At 43.7% G+C, this 17658-nt stretch overlaps 1 protein-coding gene across 1 annotated transcript; it reads left to right on the top strand.

The window, feature by feature from the left end:
* The first annotated feature begins 6890 nt into the window (after nt 1-6890).
* On the top strand, nt 6891-12948 carry si:cabz01007794.1 (mRNA decay activator protein ZFP36L3). Its single transcript, XM_064940257.1, has 7 exons — nt 6891-6999; nt 7768-8543; nt 8926-9117; nt 10190-10288; nt 10638-10773; nt 11017-11250; nt 12025-12948. The coding sequence occupies exons 2-7, from the start codon at nt 7770-7772 to the stop codon at nt 12066-12068; spliced, it is 1479 nt and encodes a 492-aa protein (XP_064796329.1). The 5' UTR covers nt 6891-6999; nt 7768-7769; the 3' UTR covers nt 12069-12948.
* Nucleotides 12949-17658: the final 4710 nt, after the last annotated feature.

Raw genomic sequence — 17658 nt, 5'->3', positions numbered from 1 at the left:
CACAGTATGATGCTGCCACCACCATGCTTCACTGTAGGGATGGTGCCAGGTTTCTCTTTGGCATTCAGGCCAAAGAGTTCAATCTTGGTTTCATCAGACCAGAGAATCGTATGACTTTTACTGTGGAGTGGATTCAGTCTGGCCACTCTACCAGAAAGGCCTGCTTGGTGGAGTGCTGGAGAGATGGTTGTCCTTCTGGAACTTTCTCCGATCTCTACAGAGAAACTCTAGAGCTCTGTCAGAGTGACCATCGGGTTTATCAGGTGTTACGTTCTCGAGTTTCTGTGTGTTGGGTTTGTTTGTCTATATGTATGTGTGTATTTCAGGAAATGGCTTCCTGGATTCGAAGCAGCTGATTGCTCAGCCCCATCGACGATTGGACGTCTGATCCCGCCCTCTCCTTAGGAGATACAGCTGTCGGCAATTACAAACTCCTTTTGCAGCTGGATCAAAGCCAGTGTTCCTTTGTTAGAGAGAGAGAGCTTCTTGTCCTGTGTTGGTTGTTGCGCAGAGACAGAGTTGTTGAAAGTATTTTATAGCCGCTACTTCTATCCAAATCTACTAATTATATGCATATTCTAGCTTCTAGGACTGAGTAGTAGGCAGTTTACTCTTGACACATTTTTATCCAAGCTACTCAATACTGCCCCCCTGTCTCAAAGAAGTTAACCCTCAATTTGGCCAAGTGTGAGTTTGGGAAGGCTACTGTGACTTACTTAGGGAACAGGGTGGGACGAGGTCAAGTGCGCCCAGTAACTGGCAAAGTGGAAGCAATTGTTGCTTTTCCTGCTCCCATGACTCGCCGCCCAGCAGATTCCTGGGGATGGTAGGGTACTATCGTACGTTCTGTAATAATTTTTCAATGGTAGTAGCTCCCCTTACATCTCTTCTTAGTCCTAAAGTACCATTTAAGTGGTACCAGGACTGTAACTATGCTTTTGAATCCGCCAAAGCGATACTTTGTAGTGCCCCAGTGCTTGCCGCCCCCAACTTTGACAAATGTTTTAAGTTGGAGGTAGACGCTAGTATAGTGGGGGTGGGGGTGGTTCTCTTGCAGGAAGATGAAGAGGGAGTGGATCGGCCCATCCGTTTCTTCTCCTGTAAGTTCAACTTGTGTCAGTCAAGTTACTCCACCATTGAACAAGAGACTCTGGCTTTATTGCTAGCCTTACAGTTTTTTGAGGTATATGTGGGCTACAGTGCCTTGCCTGTACTGGTCTTCATGGACCATAATCCTTTGGTGTTTTTGAAGCAAATGTACAATCAGAACCAGCGCCCTACCCTGTGGTCGAACCCTAAAGGGGCATCTCACCGTATATTCTGGCTGGTCATCGATGACCTGGGGGGAGGGATGGGCCTAGAAAAACAAGACAAAGGACTGTGAGACACAGGTTTAATCCTAGACACATGGAAGGTAGGGTGAATACGGAGGGTAATGGGTAACACAAGACGGACATCAGTGGAACTAAGGACTCTAGAGATGGGAAAAGGACCAATGAATCAGGGGATCAGTTTGCGGCACTCCAGGGTCATGTCCCGAGTGGAAAGCCATGCCCAATGCGATAGAGGGGAGTTAAGGTCCAACAACGTTCAACTTGTCGACGATACCTGGAGTTGGTCTTGAGAATTGCCCCCCGAGCTCTTCTCCAGGTACATCGACAGTCGGTGGACAAACATCTGAGCCGAGGGTACGCTGGCCTCCTGCTCTTGTTCCGGGAAGAGTGGACGTTGATACCGCAAAGAGCACTCAAAAGGAGAGAGTCCCGTGGCCGAACAGGGAAGGGTGTTCTGGGCAAACGCCACCCAGACCAGTTGTCGGCTCCAGGTAGTGGGGTTGGTTGAGACCAGGCATCTCAGGGTGGTTTCTAGGTCCTGGTTGGCTCGCTCCGACTGGTCGTTGGATTGGAGATGAAATCCAGGGGACAGGCTGGTCGACGATCCAATAAGGGTGCAGGACACCTTCCAGAACTGTGACGAGAACTGAGGACCCTGGTCGGAGACCATGTCCACCGGGAGTCCATGGATCTGGAAGACGTGCTGCAACATAAGCTGGGCCGTCTCCTTGGCAGAGGGTAGTTTGGGGAGACGGATGAAATGGGCGGCCTTGGAGAATCGAGAGAACAAGGTGTGCACTCAGTGGCGAAGGCAGAGATGTCAGGAACCATTGTGGGCCACCAGAAACGTTGTCTGATGAAGACTAGGGTACGACGGGAACCTGGATGACAGGTCAGCCTTGAGGAATGAGCCCATTCCAGGAACCGGGATCGGACTGAGTTAGGAACAAATAATAGGTTAGCCTGGCCCTCTTCAGGTTCAGGCTGGGAATATTGGGACTTGCGACCAAAAGTTTCAATACCCCAATGCACTGAAGCAGCAAGGCATGAGGTAGGGAGAATGGTTTCGGAGACCGAGGGTGTGGTAGAGGAACTGTATATGCGGAAGAGGGCCTCCGGCTTCACATTTTTTAACCCTGTGCTGTAGTAAATGGTGAAGTTGAATCTGGTGAACAAAAAAACCCACCGGGCCTGCCTGGAGTTAAGGCGCTTGGCTGTACGATGATATTCCAAATTTGTAAGGTCGGTCCAGACCACAAAGCGCTGTTCTTCTCCTTCCAGCCAATTCATCCACTCCTCCAGCCTCAAATTGACAGCCAGGAGTTCTCTTTTGCCAACGTCATAGTTACTCTCTGCCGGACTGAGACGATGAGACAGGAAGGCACAAAGATGGAGCTTCTGGTCCTGTGCAGATCGCTGAGACAGGATGGCACCCACTCCAATAACAGAAGCATCAACCTCTACCACAAATTGACGGGATGGATACGGATGACGAGGATGGGTGCTGTGGTGAACCGATGTTTCAGGGCCACGAAGGCTTTGTCAACCGCTGGAGACCATGTGGACAGAACTTTTGGAGAGGTGAGTGCCGAGAGGGGGGCCGCCAGAGTGCTGTAGCCCCAAATGAAACGGCGGTAGAAATTAGGGACCCCCAGGAAACGTAGCAACAGCAACCTGGACGTAGGCTGAGGCCACTCCACCACCTCTTTCATTATTTCCTGATTCATTTGGACATTTCCATCAGCGATGACATATCCCAGAAAGGAGATTGTTGAGGGGTGAAACTCACATTTCTTGGCGTTCACAAACAATTGGAGGACTTGTCTGACATGAAGAACGTGTTCTTGGGCAGACCGGAATAAAAACAGGATGTCGTCCAGGTAAACAAACACAAAATGGTTTAGCATGTCCCGAAGCACATCGTTTACCAGAGCTTGAAAAATAGCTGGGGTGTTTGTGAGTCCAAACGGCATGACCTGGTACTCATAATGTCCACTGGCTGTATTAAAGGCTGGCTTCCACTCATCTCCTTCGCGTATCTGAACCAGGTGGTAGGCATTCCGAAGTTCCAGTTTGCAAAAAATGGTGGCTCCCTGGAGAGGTTCGAAGGCCGAGGAGAGGAGTGGTAGGGAATAACGATTCTTGATTGTTATATCATTAAGACCCCGGTAGTCAATGCACAGACTCAGGGTCTTGTCCTTCTTCTCCACAAAGAAAAACCCTGCGCCGGCAGGAGATGCAGATGGACGGATGCCTTCAGTAGCCAGAGATTCCTCAATATACTCTTCCATCGCCTTGGTCTCCGGGCCAGATAGAGAATATAGAGGACCACGAGGTGGTGTGGTGCCTGGGAAGAAATCAATGGCACAATCATAAGGATCGTGCAGAGGAAGAGAAGTAGCCTGTCATGGTCATGGTACTGGTACTCAGTGGGGACGGCAGAGACACCCGTGGCTTTGCTCACGTCCTGAGTGGAACGTCCCAAGGATGGCTGTGCCGTTTAAGGCAATGAGAATGACAAAACGGACTCCAACCCTGGATGGAGCCTGTGGTCCAGTCAATAACCGTATTGTGTTCTGGAGCCAGGAAAATCACAGGAACAAGGGGTGAATTGATGAGGAGAAGCTGTATAGTCTCACTATGGTTTCCTGATACCCACATATGAACAGGCACAGTGCTGTGGGTGACTCTTCCAATAGAACGGCCATCCAGTGCCCTTGCATCCATAGGGACAGAGAGAGGTTGAGTGGGAATACCCAATTCAGCAACCATGGTAGCATCCATAAAACTTTCATCAGCCCCAGAGTCAATGAGCACTCAGAGAGATTGTTCTCCCCACAGCAAAAGCACAAACAAAGGTGTGTGGGTGATGGGAATGAAGGAATTCTCAGTCTGGCTAACCAGAGTACTTGTACCGACCAGAGACAGGGGTTTCCTAATAGGGCAGTTAGCTATATAATGTCCTGCCTAACCACAGTACAGACAACAGTTAGAACTCAACCTTCGTGAGCGTTTCCTAACCGATGACCGAGCTCTTCCCAGTTGCATTGGCTGATGAGTATCCAACTCACCGGTCGTAGATGATTCACGAGGGGGCTTGGGTGGCTTCGGTTCCTCTCTGAAAAACTGCCTTCGGAAACTTCCGGATTCCTTCGAAGGTGAGCAAGCCCTCGCAAATGAACTAGTGTGCCCGAGGCCAGAACTTTTCTCACTCCAGTGTTCCCTTAGACATCCATCAACTCTAATGGTGAGAGCGATGAGGGAGTCGAGGTCCACCGGTAATTCCCGAGCAGCTCGCTCATCTTTAACCACCTCAGATAGTCCGTGAAGAAAGGTATCGAAAAGAGACTCTGGGTTCTAGGCACTCTCGGCGGCCAAGAAAATCAACCACATAGTCTGCCACACTACGGGAGTTTTGACATAATTCAAGAAGCTTACTGGCCGCATCTCTTCCGGATACCGGTGAATCAAATACCTTCCTCACCTCTGCCATGAATTCCTCCAGATGACAACAAAGGGTGGATTGTTGCTCCCAAACAACCGTGGCCCAGGAGAGCGCCCTTCCTGACATTAGCGTAATAATATACACTATCGTCAATCGGTCCGAAGGGAATGAAGATGGCTGTAGCTCAAAAATGAGAGAGCACTGAGAAAAAAAACTCCAAAAGATACCAGGATCCCCAGAATATCTCTCCGGAGGAGGTAAGCATGGTTCTCGGGGAACCGGGGTAGGCTGTACCAACTCAAAAATAAAAGGAAAAAATGTACCGGGAGATTGGGGTTTCTCAGGGATGGCAGACAGCTTATGAGTTAACTCCTTAATTAGCTCCATGCTAGCCTTAAACCCTTGGTCGTGGTGTTCCATCAGGGAACAAAGCCCTTCCAACAGGTCCTGTAGTAGCTCCTCATGCCTCCCAATAGCGGCTCCCTGCAGGGAGACAGCGTAGCAGAGCTAATCCAAGTCTGCTGGGTCTGTCATGGCCAGTTCGTTCTATCAGGGCACAAGGCGAGACCCAGATGCAGACACAGGAGGCAGATGGTTGGAGTCTTAGATGTTTTTTTATCCAAAAAGGGGTAGGCAAGAGAATGGCCGTGGACAGGCAAAAGGTCAAAACCAGTTCAGAGTCCAGGAGGTACAGAGTGGCAGGCAGGCTTGAGGTCAAGGCAGGCAGAATGGTCAGGCAGGTGGGTACAGAATCCAGAAACAGGCAAGGGTCAAAACCCGGGAGGACTAGCAAAAAGAGAATAGAGAAGGCAGGAGCATGGGGAAAATACGGCTGGTTGACTTGGACATACAAGATGAACTGGCACAGAGAGACAGGAAACTCAGGCATAAATGATCTGGGGAAAACAAGCGACACCTGGAGGGGGTGGAGACAATCACAAGGACAGGGGAAACAGATCAGTGTGTGACAGGGTTCTTGGTCACCTCCCTGACCAAGGCCCTTCTCCCCCGATTGCTCAGTTTGGCTTGCCGGCTAGCTCTAGGAAGAGTCTTTGGGGTTCTAAACTTCTTCCATTTAAGAATGATTGAGGGCACTGTGTTCTTGGGGACCTTCAATGCTGCAGAAATGTTTTGGTATCCTTCCCCAGATCTAGTTCTAATACATTTACAAAAATTCAAAAATTCTGTTTCCACTTTGACATTAAGGGGTATTGTGTGTAGATTGCTTAGAAAAAAACATCTTATTTAATCAATTTTAGAATAAGACTGTAACGTAACAAAATGTGGAAAAAGTCAAGGGGTCTGAATACTTTCCGAAGGCACTGTATATTTGAAACACGTAGGATATTTTATAGTTCACAATATTGCACTTTTTCTGGCTCGTTAATATACGTAATTTAGAAGACCCTTTTATCCTAAGCGTGCATACATTTTATGAATGGGTGGTCACATACATAAACTTCTGTCATCTTCCGACAAATTAAATGTATTCATTTGGGCCATTGAAACTAAAGTCAGTGCATATTTCTTTCCTTCACAAAAACTGGTGTTTTACCCTTTGGCCACTTGATACAATCAAGACTGTACTCCACTGTGTGAGGTTGAACGCTCAATCGAACTGAGACAGATCTGAATGACACAGTTATTGATCATAGAATCAGTAAAAATACAATTTTCAAAAGGCACTCGCACATCTGATCTCTTTGCAGGTGCATGGCAACAGTTGAACAAGATGAAGGAAAAAGGAAACATTTTAATACATTTAAAATGTTATTGGGAGTTAGCAGTAGATTATATTTAGGCCAAGATTGTATCTATTGTATCTAACTTCATGATATTATAATTTTTTCTTTCTTTGAAATATAGTTTCCAAGCATATTTCATACGCAAGGGAATAGAAGATATCGGATCCATGAAAAGGGTGCAGTGACTCGACACAATCTATTGTCTGAGTATCAGGCATATGACCAGCAATTGTTTCCACTCAGTACACCCTCCCAGAAAGGCAGCACCTGAGGAGGGAAGCAGGTTTCTCCATCCTTTGTCCCTCCTCCCCTCGCAAATGCTGTGTAAATAGCGGGTGATTGAGAGAATCTTCCCCTCGACCACACCTCTGTTTTAACAGTATAGCTGTATTTACAGTAGCCGTGAGCACAACTTGTTCAAGGTGTGGTGCGACGCTTTTTACCTCACGGAATCGCGCAGGTCTCCAAGTCACAGGTAAAGTTTTCATCACTTTTATCTAATCATGTGAATGTTTTAAAACAACAACTCATTCTTTGTTTTAAAATCAAATTCTATTACGTTTCTTGATTTATTTGGCCCTGGTTAGTTTTATAAATACTATCAGATTATAACTTATGAACCGTTTCTCCCTGGAATAGCTTATGGACGTTTTTCATTGTTTTTGTCACATTATTTAAGTTAATTAATGGATCTAGGCTACCAATTAATCATGTAAAAACAATAACAGTCGAGTCTTAATTCAACAAGCTTACCCATTCACTATGCAGTGTTTTGTTGTTGTCGAATTCACCACCCATGATATTAACAATTAATTACCAATTACCACAATAATGGCAGGCCTATGTTTATTCACTGGCATTTTCTTTTCTTTTCATTGAACCATTATTTTAACAGTTAAGTTGACTGAGAACACATTCTCATTTACGGGCGAGATAGGACAATTTGCCACTGGGGTTAACACCCCTACTCTTACGATAAGTGCCATGGGATCTTTATTGACCAATGTATGTTAATGTATTTATTCAAACTGGTATGATAATTTTATATTCCCATGAATACATCTGAAAGCCTTTGAAATAGGTTTAGTATCATAATCAACATGATGGTGCAATGCATCTGACTGGTGATTATTACACTTGTAAATGTTTAATTGTAGCTGTCCTTTTTATTCATTATTGTTATTGTTAATATTATCATTATTATTACATATCCTAATTGCCTGGATCTCTGTTACTGTATCAGGAATGGATAATAGCAGCAGACTAATGATCGCAGCCATCATGGCAATGGCGTGCATGGCGATGGGAGCCGAGGTACAGAACCCTTCAATGACTCTGAACGCTACAATGGCACCCAATGCCACAATGGCACCCACTACTACAATGGCACCCAACGCTACAATGGCACCCAATGCCACAATGGCACCCACTACAACAATGGCACCCAACGCTACAATGGCACCCAACGCCACAATGGCACCCAATGCCACAATGGCACCCACCACCACAATGGCACCCACCACTACAATGGCACCCACCACTACAATGGCACCCAACGCCACAATGGCACCCACCCCCACAATGGCACCCACCACTACAATGGCACCCACCACTACAATGGCACCCAACGCCACAATGGCACCCACCACTACAAGGGCACCCAACGCCACAATGGCACCCAAAACTACAAGTGCACCCAACGCTACAATGGCACCCAATGCCACAATGGCACCCACTACAACAATGGCACCCAACGCTACAATGGCACCCAACGCCACAATGGCACCCAATGCCACAATGGCACCCAATGCCACAATGGCACCCACCACTACAATGGCACCCAACGCCACAATGGCACCCACCACTACAAGGGCACCCAACGCCTCAATGGCACCCAACGCCACAATGGCACCCAGCCCCACAATGGCACCCACCACTACAATGGCACCCAAACCGACAATTACACCCAACACGGCAATAGCCCCCACTGTTGTCAACACCACCGTCCCAGCTCTCACGGTGAGTTACCTAGGCTACATGTCTCACAGTTTCAGACTACAAAAGAAAAACATTTTCTCTCACTCTTTCTGTTTTTCCTCTCTCAACTATCACTATTTCCCTCTCTAATCTTATCTCTTTCTTTCCTCAACAATAAACCTCACAGACTGACATGGAAACAGGAAGTAGATCAAGCAATAGAGGGCCTGATTGGGAGTTTCAACTGCACTATCTCACATAGCAAACAATGAGGCAAACAATGGAGTAAAACAAGCTTTATTCTTGATATTCAATATCATTGATTTAAAAGTAAAAAAATGTGTCTACCAATTGCATATTGACCCTTTAAGCTAAAATGAATGACAAACACAACAGCAACTAATGAGGGACTCTTCATACACAGCAAAACATCTCAAGGGCGGATTGTGGAAAGACTCAGTTCTGTGCTGCTGAGCCATCAGACTGTGACCCGGCAATGGCTGGTTCATGTTTCTTCGTCTCCACGCGGCAGTCCTCAGGACAGACCTTCTCTCTCCAGCTACGAGGAGAGTCCAGAGGCTACATCGCTGTAGGCTTGTCCAAAAACACCACCCTGGTATGGAAAACTGCCTTCAAATTAGTATACATTTTACAATACCCAGGAAAAGTGAGTTGGGATTTGTGATTGGAGGAAAGTCATTTTAACCTCTAAAAGTCTACTAAGCTAACATATGACATTGTTTTAAGATGGTCATACTATGTCTCATTTAGTTATTTCATTTCTAAACGTTATGACCCCTGTAGGCAAATTTTTAAAAGGCAAAAAAGTCCAAATATAAATCATATGGTTTCTATCTTGTTTTTTGGACACGCTTAACCACTTTTTTTTTGTTGGCACAAAACTACCTCCATGCTTCCATTCGTTTTTTTTTTTACAGGTACCAGTTACCTTCAGATGAGACCCATGACACTTGTAGAACAAAACGGAGAATACCATTGTGTTCGTGAGAATCTTCCCTTTCAAATAGTGGGGTTATATTAGTTTGTAGCCCAAACGGTTCGGACGCTATAGACATAAATTGGCACACCGGCGGTACCAACTTCAGACGAGTGACGTGGGGGTGGTAGAGCGAAACTGAGAATACCATTGTGTTCGTGAGAATCTTCCCTTTCCATAGTGGGGTTATATTAGTTTGTAGCCCAAACGGTTCGGACGCTATAGACATAAATTGGCACACCGGCGGTACCAACTTCAGACGAGTGACGTGGGGGTGGTAGAGCGAAACTGAGAACACCATTGTGTTCGTGAGAGTCTCATCTTTCCATAGAGTGGCCATATTAGTTTGCACGCTACAGATGTTTTGGTGAATAGACCGATTTTTGGGGTGTCTCATGGTCTGACAACGTTGTACTGTAGCTCGACCACCTTCCACCGCATATGTGGAAGGCCCGACATAGGCGGATGCGATGGATAGAGAAGCAGCCCATGCAAAACGGACAGATTTTGATGCAGAATTTTGAATTATGTTACTTAGATTGACACATAGGTCAATAGACTCTTAATTAACTTCAGGAAATTCTGGATTTTATACATTTGGGGTCTTGAGATTGATATTTAATTAACGACTTCAAAAAATATCTGATTCATTTTTAGTTATTTGAATTCATCCTCTCGCTCTCCTCTGTAGGGCGTTAATGACACTACCTACGTGTGTGCCAACAACAACGGCACAATGAAGTTCTTCACCGCTCTCCTCCTAAATAAAGTTCTGACTGTCACTGGCACGGTGAGTTGAACCAATCAGAAACAATTGTTTCACTTCTGCCTTCCTGGAACGCCTTTCAGGAGCGAGGTTTGATTTCAGGCAAATTCCAGCAGTTAACTGATATTCACCCAATGAAGTTGTGAGTTGAACAAGATCTAGAGCCAAGAGTAGGAGTAATTCATGAACTTGAATTAAAACATTTTCTGAGTGGTCATTTAAGTTCAATTTGATCCCAATGCTGCATATACACTTGGGTGCCATTTGGGACAAGGCCATGGAGAATAACAATGTACCTGACTAATTCTAGGCCTACTGACATTTGGCTTATGTCCATTTTGACTAATAACGTTGGGACTCTTGTGTTGTGTAGCTGCCTGTGGACTCTGTGAAGGGCTCAGTCAACGGTCAGATCATCCAGTGCACCTTCTCTGCTACTCTCCCAGAAGCTACCAGGAGCACTGACACCAGCTTCGTCCTCTCCGTTTCCAACGGGACCGTAATGAACGGTGAGGCACTCATCCAAACACGCTCCAGGGTGAAGCTTCCTACAGACCTAGGATCAGCTTCCTCTTCCCCAATCCCAACCTTAACGATTAGTGGGGGAAATGCTCAACTGACTCAAGATCAGCGTATACAGGCAACTTCACCCTATACCTCCAAACACCCTGTGGACATTGTATCCCCTCTTTCTGGGCCATCTCTAACTCTCCCTGTCTCTCTCTCTTGCTCATCTTTTTCTCCTCCCCCAGGAACCCTGGGTACTCCAAAGGTTGTCCTGGTCAGCAATGCAGCCGTGAACCTGGCCAACCCCAACAGTACTGTGATCAACTCTTTGAACGCCGCCCCCACTAATTCTACTTCCTCCACTACTAATACTTCCCCCACTACTGCTACTTCCACCACTACTGCTACTTCCAACATTGCTGCTACTCCCACCACTGCCTCCAGCCATGCCTTGGGCCTGCAGCACACCCTGTCTCAAGGTACCAACCCCATTGGAAATAGCTACTGCTAACACTTTATAATAATAACTGATAACATGATTGATTAAATGTTAGTATTGTAACGGTTTTCATGCGGTGAAAGAGAGTCGGACCAAAATGCAGCGTGTAGATTGCGATCCATGTTTAATGAACAAAAACGTAACACAAATCTAAATACAAACACTACAAAACAAAGAACGTAACGAAAACCGAAACAGCCTATACTAGTGAAAACTAACACAGATACAGGAACAAGGACACTAAGGACAATCACCCACGAAACACACAAAGAATATGGCTGCCTAAATATGGTTCCCAATCAGAGACAACGATAAACACCTGCCTCTGATTGAGAACCACTTCAGACAGCCATAGACTTAACTAGAACACCCCACTAAGCTACAAACCCAATACCAACACACCACATACAAAAACCCCATTCCACACCCTGGCCTGACCAAATAAATGAAGATAAACACAAAATACCTCGACCAGGGCGTGACAAGTATTTCAATATTTGTAAAAATGTCTAGCCATTTCTAAGGATTGAAAACAAGTCATGAGCACTTGCGTCATTTATAAACAATTAATATTGTTTATCAATAAATTATTTATATTAATTGATAAAGCATTTATAAACATGTATGACTTTTTATAACTGTATATTCATGGAAGTTATTATAAAGTGTTACCGTAGTACCTTATCTCATAAAATCCCATATGATCTTCAGTAGACAACCAATCTTCCTCTCTCTCTCTCAATCTCCTTCACAGCTCTGCTGATCCTGCTTGGTGTGCTAGGTATGATGATGCTGTAATGAGGATCTGAAGGTGACACACCATGAACTCAGAAATCCTGCATCTTTACTGCCACTGACACTGGCAAGGTTGCATCCCCAAATGACACCCTATTCCCTACATAGTGCACTACTTTCACTGGGTTGGGAATACCGTAGGGTGCCTTTTCAGACGCTCTGGTTCTGGGTTAAAAGACCATCAGATCTGAAGTTATATGCTTATAAATGCATGTCATTCAACATACATAGTGAAACACTTTCTAGTTGGGGGGTAGTCAGACGATAGCGTACAGAATGGATCCGGTGATACAAGGCCCAATGCTAACATTTTCACAATTTCAACCTCATATTCATCATCTCCAGCACCACCATCAACACCAAACATCAACACCTGTCTTCTTCTATTCTGTTGACCACAAAATGTAGCATATATTGATGTCTCAGGAGGTTGGTGGCACCTTAATTGGGGAAGACAGGCTCATGGTAACGGCTGGTGGTGTCAAATACATGGCTTCCAGGTGTTTGATGTTGGTTCAGGTGGTGTTTCAGATGATGAATATGTGGTTGGAATTTCCCTATGTACACCCCCCCCCCAATCTCATCCCCTTTAGAATCTTTGTTTTATTTTGTCTTTGCTGATATGGTTTTATGTTGGTGTAAGTGTGAGTGTGTGTTTAAATGTTTGTCTTGAGTGTTGGCACACATTCTCATAGATGACGCCACAAATTGGCAGAAATGTGTGTGTGTGTCTGTGTGTGTGTGTGTGTGTGTCCAATAATGAAGCCACTGGATGGTGAACTGTTCTTCCTGATTACCCTTTTAAATGAAACATGTTTTAAATGTGCAATTATGGAAATATTTGTATAATTTTTTTTTTCCAAACAACGTTTTTTCCAATGCATGTTTGACCTTTCGTGGGTATATTTGCTTAATCAGTTGACACTCAAACTGACAACTTTTAATGCGCTGTACACTCAAAAGCTGACACAGATTCACTCAGGGTTAGTTCAGATTGCATACTGTTGTGTGAGTCATGTCTTTGTAGGGTGTTTAATCAGACAGTTGGTAAAGGTGGCCATGTTTGGAACCAAAAGCGTAACATTTAGAAAGCATAAACGACGAGCTTACAACAAAATATATAAATACACATAGACTGTAGCACTTTCAACACAAGATATGAAAAGTGCTTTACAAATAATGTTGTTATAGTATCATGAATGAATGAATGAATGAATAAAGAGCTGCTAACAAGTAAGTGCCAAAATAAAGGAAACACCAACATAAAGTGTCTCAATAGGTCGTTAGGTCACCACAAGCCAGAACAGCTTCAATTAAACTTTGCATAGACTCAACACATTTCTGGGGCTCTTATTGGAGGGATGCGACACCATTCTTCCATGAGTAATTCCATCATTTGGTGTTTTGTTGATGTTAGTGGAAATCGCCGCTCCAGATGATCCTAGAAGTGTTCAATTGAGCTCTCGTGACTGAAATGGCCATGGCAATGGTTTACGTCGTTTTCATGCTCATCAAACCATTCAGTGACCACTCGTGCCCTGTTGATGGGACATTGTCACCCCATGGGGGCATAGCCATGTTTGCCAAAATAATGGCCTGCCCACCATTTTTATACACAACCCTAAGCATGATGGGACGTTAACTGCTTAATTAACTCAGGAACGACACCTGTGTGGAAGCACCGGCTTTCCTTGCACTTTGTATTCCTCATTTACTCAAGCATTTCCATTATTTCGGACGTTAAATATACATCACTATTCATGAAAAAAATACCACAAAAAAGTAATTTTTACACCTCTTCACTTCCTTGGCTCAACATTGGAGGCAACCAAAACTCAAAAATGTTTCATGTCAGGTACTTGACTTAACGTATTCCTTTCAGCTCCTAGTAGAGCCAGGGCTTCAAACATTAGATAAAGAGCATGTGTAAAACATCCTGAGAAATCATATTTTCAGAACACAAAAACATGTATTACAGTTTTAACATTAGCATTGAGAAGTATACTCTGGTATTGGAATGGTATATTATTGGTATAGTTTATGATGTTGGTTTTGTGTTATGTGTACATTTCAACAAATAAAAGCAATTCTTCAAAAAATACTATTTGACAGGAGAAAATATACACATACATTTGAATTAACAGCCCCAGACTACTGTAATAGAAAACGCCCCACTAATTGCTCACTATACAGAGAATATGACGCTGGTTCAATGTTTAACTTGGCTGTAGAGCGCTCCTTTGGTAGCACACCAGGTTTCAGGTTGGTAGAAGAGTTATGAGTAGATCAACAGTATCAACAGGCTTGGAAAAACTAACACACAATAAAAAATATTAAAAAATAGAGTGATTTTTCAACATGACTGTTCTACACTGCCACCTACTGGTTGACTCAATTAATAATCAACGGGCTCAACGGCATTAGAGCAGTGGTTCCCAAATTTCATATAGTCCAAACATTCAACCTCCAGCTGCATACCTCCTCTAGCACCAGGGTCAGCGGACTCTCAAATGTTTTTTTCCATCCTTGTAAGCCTGCCACACACACACACACACACTATACGATACATTTATTAAACATACGAATGAGTGTGAGTTTTTGTCACAACCCGGCTCGTGGGAAGTGTTATAATAATCAATAGTTTTGCTATTTATTTAACCATCTTACATATAAAACCTTATTTGTTCATCGAAAATGGTGAATAACTCACCACAGGTTAATGAGAAGGTTGTGCTTGAAATGATGCACATAACTCTGCAATGTTGGCTTGTATTGGAGAGTCCCAGTCTTAAATCATTTTCCACACACAGTCTGTGCCTGTATTTAGTTGTTTTCATGCTAGTGAGGGCCGAGAGTCCACTCTCAAATAGGTAAGTGGTTGCAGAGGGCATCAGTGTCTTAACAGCACAATTTGCCAAGGACGAGTACCCTGAGCGCAGCCCAATCCAGAAATCTGTCAGTGGCTTCAGATTAAATTAAATTTTCACAGAACTGCTTGTTGCAATTTCGATGAGGCTCTCTTGTTCAGATATTGGTAAGTGGACTGGAGGCAGGGCATGAAAGGGATGATGAATCCAGTTGTGTGTGTCATCCGTTTCGGGAAAGTACCTGCGTAATTGCGCACCCAACTCACTCAGGTGCTTCGCTATATCACATTTGACATTGTCCGTAAGCTTGAGTTCATTTGGACACAAAAACTCATACAATGATGCAAAGACCCATGTTGTTGTCCTTGTTAACGCAGACAGAGAAGAGCTCCAACTTCTTAATCATAGGCTCAATTTATCCCCGCACATTGAATATAGCTGAGGAGAGTCCCTGTAATCCTAAATTCAGATCATTTAGGCGAGAAAAAACATCACCCAGATAGGCCAGTCATGTGAGAAATTCATCATCATGCAAGCGGTCAGACAAGTGAAAATTATGGTCAGTAAAGAAAACTTTAAGCTCGTCACTCAATTAAAAAAAACGTGTCAATACTTTGCCCCTTGATAACCAGCACGTATGTTGTAAAAGCGTTACATGGTCGCTGAGCCATATCATTGCATAGTGCAGAAAATACACAAGAGTTCAGGGGCCTTGATTTAACAAAGTTAACTGTTTTCACTGTAGTGTCCAAAATGTCTTTCAAGCTGTCAGGCATTCCCTTGGCAGCAAGAGCCTCTCGTGGATGCTGCAGTGTACACAAGTGGGGTCGGGAGCAACTGCTTGCACGCATGTTGCCACTCCACTATGTCTCCCTGTCCCTTGTATTTTTGGCAGTAAAACGAGGCTACTCAGGCGAGAAAAAACCTCACCCCATTGGAAAATATAAATGGATTGTTTGAAAATGTGAAGGAAAAAAAAGAGTAAAAAAAAATAAAAAGTGAATTTTTAAAATGTGACAGCATTGCGCGTGTACCCCAGTTTGGGAATACCTGCTGTAGAAGACCACAGTCAACAACGACCACAGTGCATGATAAATTACAAAAATGTTGACTTTACTCACCGCGAATCAATGGCTTCACAGGGCTTGAGGGAAGTTGAATTGAGAAATCTGTCTAAAGTGTGGTGGAGGCAAATTCACCAGCAGGAGAAGAACAAGGCAAAATGTTAATAATACATTTCAAAAACAATCCTTCAAAACACATCCTCATTCCTGTTTGTGTGTTTGTGTGTGTGCATGTGTGTGTATGTGTGTGCTCGTGTGTGTGTGTGTGTGTGCAAGCATGCTAGTATACGTGCAACAATTGTTGTCAGCATTGTCAAAACATTTACATTTCAAATAGGGTTTTCTGAATCTTACCATCATCCTCAACGGACCCCAGGAAATAGAACACTTTTTGAAAGCCAATGACTGGACCTCAGGGTCAAGTTTTTAAGAGCAGGTAGAGATTATTTTTATATGAGGATCATAGGCAATTTAATTTATCACCTCCATAATCTAAGTATTAAATAATGGAAGTTTACACAGGACGGTTTACACCTGAGGAGGATGAATCCACTGTACCAATTTTGGTACTACCACTTACTGGTGTTTTGTTGATCAGGTCCATTGTTGTTCCATTGTACAAGGCGATTTAAAAAAAAACTATGTCTCATTTTCATACAACACAATCATTGACTCATTGGCAAGAAAAAGGTTTAATACAAAGGTGAGATTCATTATATATTAGGATTATCTTTTCTTAATCAATTTTAACATCAGCATTTTAATCTGTTTGTTATCAATTAATTAAGTATGTGTTAATACTTGATGATGAATTGAGATGTTCTGGTAATGTCTAAGCATCTGATTCGTAAAAATGTCCAAGTGGGTTGCCATACACAAGGTCACTGGTTTGAATCCCACCCTAACCAATTGGAATTACTTGCCCAAAACGTAAACAATATCTAAACTTACTTGCCTAAACTTTACCACTTCATTGCATCAGTTTCTGCCCTAGAGGCAAAGCCGCCCTTAGAACAAGATGGGAAAAAAATGATCTGTTGGACACTTTGCATTACCATGCTTTGATTAGTTTTGTATTTCCCTGATGATCCCCAGGTATTCCCCAATTCTCTCTGGGGTTGTGACAGAGATGTAAGTGCAGTTCCTAGGGTCGTTCCTATGATTGCAGTCCTCAGGTGCTTTCTTTGTCTCAAACTCTGGGGTAAAAGAAAACGACAACAAAAAGTCCCTTTTTAAATTTTTTCTTCCATACTTTTGGACCTTGACTCCTAGCTGTGCGGCTTGACCAGGAGCATATTAGAACTCTTATTGGCCAACAGGAATGTTTCACCGGGTCATGTAACATTTTATTTGAAGGTACAAATATTAGCCACTAATTTGTAGTTTAGAAGTGTGCATATGTATCTTATAATGCCTTTATTACGTCTCGTTAGCCAAATATTAGGCCAATCCTTAATAACCCTTTTAGCATATTCATATTTAATAAAGAGCAAGTTACACAAGAAACAAACTCTCAGCAAGCTGTCTCAAGGACGGGACTAATAAGGGCGTAGTACCTCAATATGTGTTTCCTAGGTTACATTTCAGAATAGGGAAACACGTATTGAGGTACTGTTATTATACAGCTACTAAGAGTCTGTTTGTTGTGTAACTTGCTCTTTT

Source organism: Oncorhynchus masou, chromosome 27, assembly GCF_036934945.1.
Source record: "Oncorhynchus masou masou isolate Uvic2021 chromosome 27, UVic_Omas_1.1, whole genome shotgun sequence".
NCBI lineage: Eukaryota > Metazoa > Chordata > Actinopteri > Salmoniformes > Salmonidae > Oncorhynchus > Oncorhynchus masou.
This window is presented reverse-complemented; position numbering and strand designations above follow the sequence as displayed.